The sequence below is a fragment of the Topomyia yanbarensis genome, chromosome 1, assembly GCF_030247195.1.
Source record: "Topomyia yanbarensis strain Yona2022 chromosome 1, ASM3024719v1, whole genome shotgun sequence".
Classification (NCBI taxonomy): Eukaryota; Metazoa; Arthropoda; class Insecta; order Diptera; family Culicidae; genus Topomyia; species Topomyia yanbarensis.
In genome coordinates this window covers 47,823,805-47,839,453 of record NC_080670.1, presented here as the reverse complement: position 1 = coordinate 47,839,453, position 15,649 = coordinate 47,823,805, and the positions used below count along the sequence as shown (strand labels likewise).

General features: G+C 38.5%; 2 protein-coding genes across 3 annotated transcripts in view; one reads left to right on the top strand and one right to left on the bottom strand.

The window, feature by feature from the left end:
- Positions 1-15,649, top strand: part of LOC131677543 (cytoplasmic polyadenylation element-binding protein 3) — a 1,053,225-nt gene that overhangs the window by 572,959 nt on the left and 464,617 nt on the right. The gene's annotated exons all lie outside the window — the stretch shown is intronic.
- LOC131677547 (putative nuclease HARBI1) lies at positions 8,453-10,446 on the bottom strand. Its single transcript, XM_058957427.1, has 4 exons — positions 10,320-10,446; positions 9,811-10,249; positions 8,911-9,055; positions 8,453-8,854 (listed from the first exon to the last, which is right to left on the bottom strand). Exons 1-4 carry the CDS (start codon positions 10,433-10,435, stop codon positions 8,481-8,483), a joined length of 1,074 nt encoding a protein of 357 aa, XP_058813410.1. The 5' UTR covers positions 10,436-10,446; the 3' UTR covers positions 8,453-8,480.

The following is a 15,649-nucleotide window of genomic DNA, read 5'->3' as shown; positions in this document are numbered from 1 at the left end:
TGCGCTTCCTCCGATAAGAATTTTAATGGAGATGCTTGGTTGTTAGTTTCGCTTTGTTGTTTTTGCGAATAACTAACTAACTATTCACCACCAAACCAAAAAAATTGCATATTCGTGACCACCAAACGATTTCCTATCGATCTGAATAGATTTGGTAGTGAAATAATGATGTTTCATTTTATTCCGGCCAACTTCACGTTAATTTTTTAATATTTTTTTTATTAATTACCCGCCCACCACCAAACGTTAAAAACCGACTACCAATCACCACCAAACGACCACCAAACGATTAAAATTTAGTTCATCGAATTTCCGCGAATTTTCCGGCCAACTTCACAGAGGTGAATACAGTGCTAGGGGCAGATCTCTCTAAGAATGTATAACAAATTTGCATCTAATTAGAAAAAATGCATTTAATTTCCATTTCTCGACAAACATATTATTAGGGCCTAAAAGCCAACTATCAAAATCCACTTTGAATGGAAATTCCAAACAAACCGTTACTAGTCGAAAACAGTTCACAACAGTTTATGAAAGAGAAAATTTTTCTCTTTCATTTACTACCAACATCTGTGGCGTGTAACGGTTTGTCCGGAATTTCCATTCAAAGTGAATTTTGACAGTTGGCTTTTAGGCCGTAATCATATGTTTGTCGAGATTTTTGCATCAGCTTTGCACTCCCTCGCAGAAAAGTTTGTTTAACAAACGTCCTACGCTGATCCACTTTGTTCGACGTTTTGTTAAATGTAGGGCTAGTTTTTCTGTAAGGGTTTTGACATCTTACACGCAACGCAAACAACAATGCACGCAACGCAAAAACATTGCACGCAACGCAAAATACATTAAGAATTTCTATTTTGATGGATATAAATGCATTTAATTTCGCTGATTTTTAAAAATGCATCACAAGTGATCTGCCCCTAGATACAGTGTCTTGATTAGATGATTGAAGTATTTCGCCATGATATTACTTTTCTCAACACTAATACTTTTCTTGCATGTTCTCCAAAAGAAGAATGTTTGTTTACATTGTACGAAAGGTTGACATGTTCGATAGGTAGATTTGGTTTCACTGTCGGCGCACATTTGGCACCAATTGTCAGAAAATAACATTTTTTGTACCTGCACCGATAAAATAAACTACCCATTAATGCTTAGAAAACTACGCATTTTCAATAAAAGTGGAATAACCCTTTAAATGGGTGAAGCGTTTATACCAGAGGGGGAACAACTTGACAGCTCCTATCCAGCTTTTTACGTGCCATAATGGCGGTCTAAATTGTTCAGTTCGTAATACGTTTAATGGCCCTTTTTCACAATAATCGTTTACGTCAACCGCCCAGCGAGATTAAGTCATCCTACGTTATTCCAATGCGTTGGATGTTTATTCAATGAACGCCCGACATCTTCAACTGGGCGTTGCTGTCAAGCTGGCGTAAACGGGTATTGTCAAAAAAGGGCATTTAAACGTATTACGAACTGAACAATTTAGACCGCCATTATGGCACGTAAAAAGCTGGATACAAATCGTTGAAACCACTTTTTTGGGTCTGTGGGTCTAAAATGGCGGATCAATCTTTATTCAAGAGCAATTTCTAAAAAAAAGCGAAAACTTTTTCACAGTGAAAATTTTCTTGGTCAGATTTTTTTTCCTTTCGATAATTCATTTTTGAAGACTTTTTGGGTTTGGTGTTGTTTTATTATAAAAATAATGCATCTTTATTCCGAAGCATTATTTTTAAATGATTCATGATTTTTGGAATCATCAGCATACAAACAAGCGGCGCTTATGCTAGTTAGTGAGCATCTTCATTTAGTTTTAAGATATTAGGTAGTGTTGCGGCAGAGCGCAATCTGTGCACACACCCTCGCCACTGTAGCAACAAAAGTGCCAAATAAAATCAGTACAGTTTAGCGATCGTCCTCAACACTTTTGTTTTATTTCAATTGCATCAGTGCCGTATCACTGTCCGTCTTTGTACCGCTGTTTCGTATTACGTTTCACTTGAGTTCTGTGCACCGAAAGTTGGTTGGCAGGAAATGGCTCCAACTGCTGAGAACGAACAGGTAGTAATATTTGCATTGCAATGTAAACAACACACACACAATGATACTGGACTGTTTTTCTCCCTCTCCGATAGAAAATGAGCTGTCATCAGTTCTGAGTTTTGTGGAAACCTTTGCACCGTAAATGTCGCATGCTGTCAGAAATAAACAATCGAAGTCAATCCCGCCTTTGTTAAATACGAAGTGAAAAATGATAATCACAAAACTAAATGTATTTAAGATTAACGACAAACTTTCGAGAATTGTTATATGCGAAAGATATTTCAAGGGCGACGGGAGATGAAAAAGTTCACACTAGAAGCGCACTCAAATCAAATCATGCATTTTACATTCGGCACAATTTGTAATCCTTTTATGAAACTCCAAAATGACGAATTAACTTGTTTATATTGAAATTAAATTGTTACGCTGTTTTGAAATAATCATCTTGATTACCGCTTCCGAATGTAAATAAAGAAAACAAGTTCGTAAAAGACGTCACGGAATTATTTTCTCGCATAGAAATTTACAGTATCGCAATTTGTGGACGGCGTTCTATGGTGGCGACATCATTCGAAACACGGTGGTTTCATGCAACTTAGGCTAAACGTCAAGTTGCGGGAGGGTTGGTTTGTACCCATAAATGAGTACAGACCTTGTACGTATCTGGGTATGTTTTACCCCCTATTTTTCGCAGAACTGTTACAACAAAATGCGTAAAAAATATCCATTCATGAAAATCGCGCCAGAATGAAACACACTGTTAATAGAATTATTTCCGAATTAAAAAAAACGCAATAACATTAATTTCACATTAATGTCTCCTTATAATAGTATAGGAATCTAGATAGAGATCATATTCCAAAAGTTCTTAGCAAAAAAATTAAAGGGTTGTGTACAGGACACGACCACGGTGACATTAAAAATATAGCTTTTTTATCTATCACACATATCGACACACGTTCTTGTTCACTCGCCTGTTTTCATATGTTACAATTTGCTATATACCCTCCCCATTAAAACATAATTTATTGAAGGTCTTTTAACGGTAATCTATTAATTAATCAAGTATCTCACTAGGTGATTGGCATTATTTGGCTGATCCATCTAGTAAAAATAGGCTGGTCTGTCCAGAAAATATATTCAAAAGAAAAGTTCCATATTGAGAGCTGTGATGAGGAAACCCACGCCCGCCAACGGAAATATACAGATTCTCCATAAAATATGAAATTTCATTTTCCATTTAAATTTTCAATAATGTACTAATGAACTTAAGTAAACAATCTTAAGTGTAAGTATTTCTTGATCGATTAGTGGTGGAAAAATGAAATTATTTGATAAATTACATTGTTATGCAACGTTCGCACTACCAGTTAAAACGGGTTTTTATGCTATCTTGGTGACATTTTTCTTGTTGCTAATTGTTAAAACGTGTTATAACTCTGTAGTGTAAACATTGTATTATTAAACCAATTCTGCAGCGTTTTATGTTATATAGGTGTTTTATGTGGTAATAGGACTGACATAATTATATTTTCAGTACAGCGGTTTGTTTCATAATTTAAAACAGATTTATTTTAAAATTTAAATTAGTATGCCCAACCGTTCTATTTGTTGTATACTTTAAAACGCAATTAGAACTGTGTTTTAAATACATAGGGTAGGACAGATATTCTGACTGGATAAACTGGGAAAACAATTTTAAGTCCAGTAACGCTTAAGACATGGCTTGAATTTGAATCGAAAAAGAACACCCGCTTCAACTGCTGCTGGGACGGTAAGTTCTGTTTTAAAATTTTCCGTTGTGTGCAGTACGAAACAAAAGTGTTTGAAATTAGAAAACAAAAAGTTCTGCTGGGAATGTGATTGTTTCCGATGCAATTACACTCAGATTTTTCACGCAGGGGATACAGGCCGTGTAAATGAAAACCGCGTAAATTTAAAAAAAAAACGCGTTAATGAAAACCGCGTAAATTTCAAAATCCGCGTAAAAAACCTGAGTGTACTCTCCTATATAAAATACTACGCTGCTGAACAGTGCAATAACTACAGAAGCACGTTGTCAGATGCCTTACTGATAAAAAACATATAACCGAAATATGAAACATGAAAAACAATAGGCTCTTTACCCTACGCAGCTACAAAGCGCCGTAAACATGGATTAACAAGTTACAACGCACACGCATGCATAAAAATAAATATATTTTTTTCAAACGCAACACTCTTAAGCAGCACACACCGTATTGAATTAAATCCAAACCACCCCGCCCACCCACTTTGCAAATTATTCTGTGACACCATGCTGGTACCCGACAAATCCGCACACGGCCACCGCTGCCGAAAATGCATAGCGTCTACCGCTTATTGTAGTGCCCAGACGCTGCAGGCATGATCTTACCCGTTCGACATAAGAACAAAAACTGATTCAAACGGGTACGCGTCACCTCTATTTATAAACTAACCGTATATGGTTTAGTCACTTAGGTGCGAGTGTGTGCAAATGCCAACGTTGCCGAAAATCGATAGCGCTTATTGCATCGCCCGGAGACGATGTTGCTCGTATGGGATAAGAGCAACAACTGATTTAAACGGACATGCGTTGCTTCTATTTATGACTTTTCGTGTTTCATTGAGCAACTAAGCTGCCCTCTCTTGACGGCTGTGTCTGAGAAATCTGCCTCACGAATGGTAATTTTCCCGTTTTTCGTGAACTTTTTAATTTTACCAATTTCAAAAAGTCTACTTTTATTGGGGAGATATTAAATTATTACCAATATTTAAGTTAGGTGTTTCTGAATCGGTTGGTGTATGAATGATTAAAAACCATCTAGTAATATCGGAGTTATAAGCGTGCAAACCTTACATAGTTTCGTTACATGGGAGATAGTTTAGATTTTAGAATGACACCTAGCCCCAGATAGTGGAGTAAGACATTTTTAATGTCAAAAACCGCCAACTGGATATATTTTTGATGGCTGGATCGTTTGGCTGCTCTAAAAATGCCGAACTGGTGCATATTTGCAGCATCCTCAGTAGTTTCCGCCACGGACTCTGATGCAGGCCGATAATTTGCAGATTCCGCTACAATCCTTAGTTTGCAGGTTAACTCACTTGAAACACAGAGAACAGACATACAATCTAGAACAAACTTTCCCGAAAAACCTGTGTAAACATTTAAATGAAAATACGTCGAAAATCACCATCGCATACAGGTTCGCATGCGTGAGTGACCATTGTATCCAAGTTTGCATACAAGTCCCGTATAGCGATTGTTGGCCGATCGAAGCGCCAGCCAGTGGCAAGTTGCTACTTGCTGCAGTCATTTCAAAGCGACAGTTTTATTTCTTACACAAGTTGAAAATTTTATTTGTATGTCAGTTCTCAGTGCTTGAAATAATTCTTAAGGATTTTTCACTCATTGTTAAGATCAATATACCCGTTGACATTACCTCATCGAGTAGTTGTGAAATGGATAAAAAGTATCCATTGTTAGAAACAAAAAATACCCATTTTTTGACAGCTCGAATAACTTCCGAAAATGAGCAATTTGTATACATCGGTGAGGCGGCGGTGCATACAGCTCTACAGTAAACGGCAAGTTCCCAGTCACTAGATTTCTGTCAGTCTTGGTTCGGCTGCCCTGCCAGATTTCTGCGCGTATCTTGACGGGTTAGTTGAGCTAAGGCGAATTCGGGTTCGCTCGCGTTTTCTAGCAAATTTTGACATGAACCGAGCAAAACCCTGGCATAACTCGGACATAAACTGTGCAAAGATCCTGGCAATCCCTACCTGGTAGAATTTAGCACGAATCGAGCAAAACATCTGACAAAGATGTGGCAGGAAGCGTACAGAGATCTTGGTCGTACATTCCTGGCTGGATTCTGGATAAAAGTGAGCATCATCGGTTGGTTTAACCGCTTCTGCCAGAAACGGTTGTTGCATTTGAGCGAATTCTTTGCCAGAACTCTCGCACAAATCGCGCAAAATGCTCGCAGAAACTCTGCCAGCAACAATTTCGCTTTGCTCAACTTTTGCTAACTTTCTGCTTGCCATGGTGACTGGGTTATGGTGGGTAGCCAAGAACAAAGTTTCAATAGCCTACCGATCGCCAGCATCTAGTTTAATCCACCGAGCCGCCATTTTGTTTTCTGGGTATGGCAAACAAACAGGGATGCCAGCGTTGTTTCACAGATTTTCAATATTCTGCACAGATTTCTAAAATTGCACAGTTTTAGGTTTTAATGCGCAGATTCCCAGTTTTCTGTTTAAATGCACAGACTAGCACAGATTTCTCAATTTTTGATCTCGTGCTCAATTTTTGAGTAGCGCGATAAACAAAAAAGGTCGCCACTACATGTTTTGAGACAAATTTGTATGTTTTCCTTAAGGTTCAACTGAGAAAGCCTAGAAAAGCGGCCATTTTGGAAAATGCAAAAAGGATTTTTTTCCATACTGTTGGAAAAATCTTCATGAAAATCAATCAGTAATAGTCCATCAATACCCCGAATACATTCATTCATTTTCATGAAGATTTTCCCAAAGGTGAGAGAAAAAACTGCCTTTTTCGTTTTCCCAGATGGCTGATTGTCGAGGCGTGCTCAGTTGAACTTAAACGCAGATTTGTACAGATTTTTGCACAGGCTGCGCACAGATTTCACAAAATATTACCTGGCTTCCCTGTAAACAAAAGATTCATTCGTTATTCAGAGATTCAGCGTCTCATTCAATTAGCGTGTCTGTGTATAAAAATAGAACATTTAGCATCCACTTGTATTTTTTGGTAGTTTCTTTGCAAAAAATGAAAGTCACAACGCGAATACAGTTTGATAAACTCGTTTTTTACATGGAAAAAAACAAACAAGTTGCCGAAGGCGCAAAATTTGCTTCTTCTAAACAAAATTACAAAAATACATGGGATAAAATAGCGTCGAAACTAAACAGCCTGGGTCCGCCAATAAGAAGCACGAAGGAATGGCAAAAGGTAAATAATTGTCTGCTGATGCAAATGTCACAAATGTTCCTCGAATTAACAAAATAAATTATATAGTGATTCCCAATATAATGTATTTGATAAAGATTCAACTGAGAAAGCTACGAAAAGCGGCCATCTTGGAAAACGGAAAAAGTTTTTTCTCACACCATTGGAAAAACAAATTCATGAAAATTGATCAGTAATACTCTAGCAGTGCCCCGCATACATTGGTTCATTTTCATGAAGAATTTCTCAACGGTGCGAGAAAAAACTGCTTTTTTCGTTTTCCAAGATGGCCGCTTATTGAGGCGTTCTCAAGAATTATTCTCAAGATACATGAGGAACATGAACAGCGTGTGATACTACTAGCAGCTGATTGATTTTTTTGCTATTTGCTATAATGTTGAATAAACAAATTCAAGATGTGTGAATCTAATTTTAGGTTTGGACAGATTTGAAGTTGGGTACAAAAAAGAAACTGGCCCATAATAAAAAAGAAGCCCGTGCCACAGGTGGTGGTCCCAATAAAATGCTCCACCTTTCACCCCTGGAAGAATCTGTTTCGGAGATGCTATCGTTAAGGCGAACTGTAGACCACACAGGTAACGTTAAAACTTAGAATCGGAAGCTCAACGCTTGGTAACGTGAACACCGTCGACGGTGTACTTCTTAGACAAAAATACTTTACATTGTCTATTGTACCTATCCCAAGAGATAAAACCTCCACTTTCTATTTGTAAATCTTTTTCTACTATGTTCAAAATTATGAAAAGGCATTGCTTGATACTAATAGCAGCATAATATTTTTCTCTTCATAGGTCCAGTCTTTGGAATGCCAGAAATAGACGAAGAAAAGAAATCCGATGAAGAAAACGAAGAAACCGAGCCGGTTGAGCCTTTGCAGAACGAATCTGATATTGACGATTATTTGGAGCAAAATTACCCGACAGACTTTGAAAATCCAGTTGACGAGATAGAGGCAGTTGAAAATGTAGTTGACGAGGCCGAATTACTTAGAGATAAACATTGTAAGCGCAAAACACAAAAGCGTACTACAGACGATTATCGAAAAAATCTTTTGAATGAACAAACTATGTATTTAAAAGAAATCGTAGAAAATGTTAAAGATTGCGCACGCTATGCCAGAAAGTCGTATTACATAAAAGAAAAGATGCTAAAGCTAGAAGAAAGAAAATTGAAACTGAAGGAAGACAATTACAAAGAAATGCAAAGATCCAAAATCCAAGAATTGGAAATTAAGCTTAAGCTCGTGGAATTGAAACGCCAAAAACTTGAATTCGAAACGAATACTAACTGATTTTTTTAATTTTTTTTGTTATACTTATATTTATTATTTTTTTATATATGAATGAAATGAAATTAAACGCCATTTAGAAATGTTAAATCATTTTCATGTATTTGTATCACCCCGTCAGTTCAATCTTTCGAAACTATTTGACTCTTACATAAATGAGTTCAGTAGGTCATCTCTAATTCGGTTAGCGTTTCTATCATCATCATTGTAAGTAGATGGGATCTCTGATGAGTTATCTGTTTCAATGTCAACTGCCTCGTCCAAGTTAATATTAAACTTGATTCGTAAGTTGTGTAATGCACATACAACATTTACAATCTGAGAAGCTTTTTCTGGTCCATAGTGCAGCTCTCGTGCACCCAATGTGCATCTAAAAGTTGCCTTTAAAACACCGATGGATCTCTCTACAGTAATCCGAGTCCGAGAGTGTTTTTCGTTGAATCTAAGTTTTTCAATTTCATCGTTTGCTCCGGTCCGATATGGTGTTATCAGAAATGGTTTAAGAGGGTACCCCGCATCACCTGTTGAAATTTTTTTTATTAGTATGCTTGATTAATTTTATTCAGTTTATATTTACCTAGCAACCAGGTATTTCTTTCACCCCGTTCGTATCTAGTGTTTAGGTAACTACTTAACGAACTGGCATTAAACACAAACGAATCGTGAGATGACCCTGGATGATTAGCATCAACGTAGCGAATCATTAATGTATGATCGCATACCTGAAAAACAAATAAGATTATTTTTTTAACTTCACAACAAATTAACTATCATATTAGAGTACACTGTACACCATTCTGAAAAAAGTGATAAAAGTGTACATGTGCATCTAATCGTCTGAGTGCCTAGAGTGCACTTGTTCCTTGAGTTAGATGATGCGACGTGTACTTGCACTTTTACCACCCTTTTAAGAAGTGTGCACACTTAGGCCGATGACAAGCTGAAGTGAAAAGCGAAGCGCTTGCGGACGCGTCTGAACACCTTACATATGGGATTTTCGATTGATGTGCACCGGTGTAGTGGAGTGCACTAGTTTTGCACTTTCTAGCAGAAGTGTCAATGGAACATACCATGTTTTCTGCATTTCTGCTAGAAAGTGCAAAAATGGTGCAGTTCCAGTGCACTCCACTACACCGGTGTCAATCAATCGAAAATCCCAATAGTCTTTTGCCGCGTTCGCCAACGCTTCACCCCGTACGCGTTCTACATGCGCACTCCATAGAGATAGTTCAAACGCATTCGCTTCGCTTAGCGCTACCGCATTGCAAAGCACACCTTCGGCCTTAGTCCAAATTGGTGTCAAACGCGCAATAATGAAATTAGAAACAGATGTTCCCCGTCAAATCAGCCGGATTCCCTACCGGTTTCTGCCGGAATTTCAGCATAATTACCACAGCCTTACGGTTGTTTCATTTGAGCCGAAATTTCTGCGATAACCAGTCAATTCCGATTACAATTTTGGTTTGAGCTTATTTACCAACATCACATTAATGCTATAGAATCCTTTCCTGTTATAAAACAGGTGTTTGTCCTTTGAAGGTGCTACAATTTTGATATGGGTGCCGTCAATGCACCCAATCACACCGGGAAACCCAGTTTTTTGGAAGAATGCATGTTTTATACTGCTCTTCTCGCTATCTCCTGATGGAAATTTGATGACTTGTGGACAAACAACTGCTTCAAATATATCCAGCACCTCACTTAGCCCCTTTGAAACGGTTGGTTGCGCCATTCCAACAAACAAATCGTTGCCAGCTCCTCTCTGATATCCCCCTTCTGCAAAAAATCTAAGGGCAACGGATAGTTTAAAAATTGGTAGAATGGCTTGTGACCCAACTGGTGGATTGATCTTAGCTTCCAATATGTTTAGCAGGTACAAAAATAGGTCTTTGGACACACGGAAGTACTGTACAAAGCTGTGAATGAGAAGTTATATATTTTATATGTTAGACATATACAATGATTGTGTGAAGTTGGAGTACTTACGTTTCATCTGGCAAATCCAATGGATTGGATGCATCGCGAATCCTTCTTCTTCGAATAGCTAAATCACTAGCCTTCTCTTCTTCGCAATCGCTAAACCAAGCTTCGATGGAACTCATTTTCAATCGTTTTGTTGATTCTGGAGCACTTTCCTTTTGTAAATACTGCTACGCAGATGATTAATACAAAACGTCTGTCTTCAATAAGACGTAAAAGTTGTACGGGCAGATTGAGCTGGAATGTTGGAAAGATCTCGACCTTCTTGAAACTAGCAAAATGGAAATTATGCAGCAATGATTAGGCGGACAATGAGACGTTTCTGATTATTTATGTTTTTGTGTACTCATGATGTTTCTCGGGTGCGTTTGACATCCGACAAAATCGTTGATTCGGTTCAACATCAAACGAGGTTGATCAGCAAAAGACGCTATTCGGGGGAGTTCTTCTGCTTGCGCGTAGAAGGATCCACCAGTACATTGTCAAATAACTTCTCATCGAATGACTAACAGGGTGATGAGCCCATTATGGCTGTTTCTATTATCACGCTACCCATTTGAAGCCGTTGGTTAGAGCAGTGTCTGTCATCTTTGTTTAACGCATTGGGTCAAATGGTAGCGCAACAATAGGGGCACTCGATTCGTGTTTTCGTTGCGCTCAAACACGATAATTTCACTGTTTTCAGCGCATGTATGTTATTATCTTGGTACTTAACAACGAAGCAAAGCTGTTGATGCCAATTTGTACGCATTCCATTGTTTGTAGGCCGAGTAATTAATGAATCAGTGAGGCGCCCTCCTTAGTATGGTGAAAATAGGCACTTCACCCTACCTGGTATTGACTAGATAACAAATTTGCTGCTTTTTTAAATTAAAAAAGCTAATTTTTTATTGATCTCTTCTGGCGTTTCACGGTCAAATCACGAGATCAACTCACGTGGAACACCATTTGTTTGCGATTGCAGTATATAAGTTTAGGAATACTGTCGATTATGATGATTGGAGACATTTTGGATTCCTGGATGGTTACTCTGATTTTAAACGAAATAATCGTAATCTCCATTAAATGTCTGCAGTAATGAAGAAAGATTGCGATTCAAATCATTTTGAATTAAATATTGCGACATCCGGTTAATACAATACATACGATTATAATGGGTAATTGTTTACTTTATGTACTTCTTTCTTTGTGTGTGTGTGTGTGTGTGTGTTAACCTTCCTATCTCCCACTAGCTGGTAGTGATTTACAGAAAAAAGATGTTTGCATGTATTTAAACATTCATGCAAATAACTTGGTTCACGGATTTAGGAAGGTGTTAGCTCAATTGACTTTCCGATGACCCATTTCGTGTACAGTGCCAGACATGTTCCGAGGTCATCGTTCCATCAACTAGCCCCGCCTTATTGTAATGTTTGTATCAATTGGATTGTAACATTACAGTAAAACTTTCGATTCCATTTAAGCAGGAAATCGACGCGTATTTATTATAATGGTTCAATTTGTATATATAACATAACACATGTGTACTAGAACTTACCATTTTTTCAGTTTTCTACCTTCATTCATATCTTCCATTTATGTCTCCTTTAACTCTCATCCACATTTCTTGAATTCCTGCTTATTTAAGAAAGAAAAGGGGAAATAATAAAAAAGAACCGAGAACCGGAGCCTTTTCCTCAGTGCTTCCGTTTCTCCTAGTCTGGTGTCACTGCCTGTTGGACTTGTGTAAGTTGTTCCATTGGAGATCTCCAAGGAGCTGTAATTGGAGAAAGATCTGACTTCTATCCAGAAGTATCAGTTTTTCACATTAATAGATTATATATGTACACTACAAAACAATCCCGTGTATAATGCAACCATTTTTTGAAAATTTATATGTGCATATACACACATAAACATATATACACACATGTATACATAAAACCGATTTAATCCACCCATCAGTGGGATGAGACACCTCTCATACATATAACTGTTGTATTATTCATTAATTTGCCAAACGCACGCAAAGCTGGCAAGCAACTATATGTGAGACAAGCACAGCCTCGAGTCCTGCACGTATAACACGTATAATAAACTGAATAAATTAAAAAACAATAACAAAACAAACCAAAAATCCAAACAATTATGAAACAAAAAAAAGTTATTCATAAAATGGATAGAATGATCCATATAAATCAAATTAATAAAACAAATCAAATTAGCTCAAATGAAAATCAGACAATATTAAAAAAGTTATGAAATTAAGAGAGTAAACTAAATTGCTTCAAGCTGTCATCCAATAACTAAAAGAACTGACTAAACCGAATTAATAAAATGAAGAAACTGAACAATATATGAACTGGGAAAAACTAACAATTTAATAAAATTATTAAAACAAATGAAACAATTAACATGAATAAAACAATAAAAAAATTATTGAATTAATAAGATAAATAATATGAATAATGTGGATAACACTAACCGCCATGTTTGAAAAATGCAAAAACAACCAAGTCCATTGCAGCCGCCAGAAAATTTGTCGTCTAAGTATTGAAATTGCCTTTAAATCGCATTCGCAAATAGCATTTGTTCCTAGGGGCAATTAGCACAGGCGAGTTGAGTCAAACGTCAAACTATTAAAATCGCCTGACGATCTTAGTCCGTATTTTTTTTGACCGGGTACTGACTCCATTCAGATATCCGAACCGGTTCCGGAATGAGTTTAACTGGGAAACAGTGAAATCGTTGCATCAACTAGTCAAGTTCAGATGGCGCTGTCGATGCTAAGTGGGAACATTTTTTTGGTAGCTCGCGCACATACATAGTAAAATAATTGTGATGTGACGATAAAATCACTACGTCAAATTACACTATTCCAACAATACTTTTGTCTACCAACACATAACACAACAGGAGAAACGACCTACCGAGCGATTAACTTCGATTTCCTATCAAATATATTACATTTCACTGCAAAATTTTGCAAACTATGGGAGGAACACAAAATCACTTGCGAGAGATTCGGCAGTGCTGCCACTTCGTCACTTTATGTACTTCTTTCTTTGTACACGGAAAACACGTTTTTCTTGTATGCTAGTTTAGTGTTGTAGTTTCATCAAATTCATCAAAGGGCTTAAAAATTAGTTGTATCTACTAACCTTACTCGTAGGGTTATTGTGCTACCTAAAACAAGCTTTTGGGCGAAGCTAGCTTAAACTAAGGATAGCCCCTATGTTTGAGTATACCGGGCAAACGAGTGGATCACAGGTTTGCTTGCGTTTACGATGACGAGTACGCGGCCACCTCGTCTTGCGGATCCTCAGCAGCTTTGTGCCTCTTCGGATGCTTGGACTCGGCTATGTGGCATTACATCAACTTCCTCCAGAACCTCACTTTCTGCAGCACAATATCACTGCAAGTTGGGTTAGTCGGTACAACTTATTTATGAAGTTCATGAATAAACTTTAGAAATGTCGTCCTTCCACCTTCTTTTTATGACTTTAGAATACAAATGTAGCATATTCACGAAAGAAAAATATGTTTTCCACTTACAGGGGAAAAAGTACCTAAAGTAAATAATTACCCGATAATGTACAATTAAATGTGTGTCACATAGACGGTTAAAAATGTCGTTCGAAGGCCCTTTGAAAATCTGTGCATTTTGATGGATAATACTTCGACAGGTAAAGCAGCCGCGGAAGCATAACCTAGACAAACAAATTTTGGAAACTCACACTTGAGATCGATGTGAATTGATGAGCAGTAAATCGTGTAAGGGCGGGTCCCTTCAAGTCCTGTAACCGTCGATCAGCCAGCTAGCTTGTCCACCGAACCCAAACGCAGCCTCTTGGATTTCAAAATGGCGCCAATCGTCAATTTTCGCATTCTACTAATCAATACCTTTCAAACGACACCCATATTGATGGTGGTTTTAAGTGTTTTTTTGGTTCCCGGAAGCCGCCATCTTGGATTTCAAAATGGCGCCAATCGTCAATTTTCGCATTCTACCAATCAATACCTTTCAAATGACACCCATATTGATGGCGGTTTTAAGTATTTTATGGTTCCCGGAAGCCGCCATCTTGGATTTCAAAATGGCGCCATCTTGGATTTCAAAATGCCAACCAATCAATCAATCGATACAATGCACTTTCGAAATATCCGGGTCAGTGATTGAGTGATCCTAGCAGTCATTTTACAATTTCCGTGAGGTGACTTAAAAATTGCTATTCTGAGAGTCACCTGGGTGACGACGGTCACCCAACAGTCACCTCACCTAAAGTGAGTCTTGGAATACCTCTTCGTGGGTGAGGTGACTGGTAAGTGAGGTGACGGTGACTCAAGTGAGGTGAGGTGAGGTGACGGTGAGAATAGAGCCCTATATCATTTTGAACACGAATTGGCCGAATTCCCTTTGGAACTGTTCGATAATCATTGTCTATTAACTTGATACACTGATTTGTAATTATTAATTATCAATTCGTAGAACTCTAAGAATATGGGTATCAATATTCTTGGAATTGCATCTTGAGACATCTAATTATTATGGGACCATTGTCAGATTTGCCCATGGAACCAACCATTAACTCCGCTAGCGAATGACGGATCCCAATAGTAGCATGTCTGTAATAACATACGTACATGGAACTATTGAGATCCAGAGCTACAGGTCCAAAGCCCTGGTAAAGGAGGATGGTTGTGATGATCCGGGCCGAGATCACCACGTAAAGCAAGGTAGGGCATAACCCCAATTCCAAGGCGTGAAGCGACCCGTGCCGAGGGATGAGTGATCGAGGGGGTGAAAAAGATGCTCGATCGTTAACGGAGCCTGTGGGGTACCTGGGCAACCCCCACAGTAAGCGTCCCTTACCACGCTAATGCGGAGCTCTGGCGTGGCGGACATATATTTCTCGCGCTACTCGTGGGACTATACATGGAGGCAAATAAAAATAAAAATAAACAGACGGAGGTGCCAAACCCCTTCGCAAGAGGTGGTTTGGCGAGGTCTCCCCCCCGTGGGGAGAGTAGTGGAACGATGAGTGCTGCACCCGAAAGCACCAGTGACCCCCCAGCAGCGGTAGGCAATACCCCTACCAATGCATCGGAGGGACCAATAGCTGCGATGCGCAAAGTAGCGAAGCAACTCGATTCTATAATCGACTTTGCTAGCGCAAAGCAGAACATAGCCAAGGAGTTGAAGTTGAGCCTTCTGGAGCTCCGGAAAGCTGTTCGTGTCGCAAGACAGGAACAGCAGGCCTATGTTGAGAGGGTGGAATGTCGGGAGAGGCCCGACAGAGAAACCCAGACAGTGGCCTCCAATAGGGAGGAAAGAGAGAAGGTCGATAGAGGTTCAC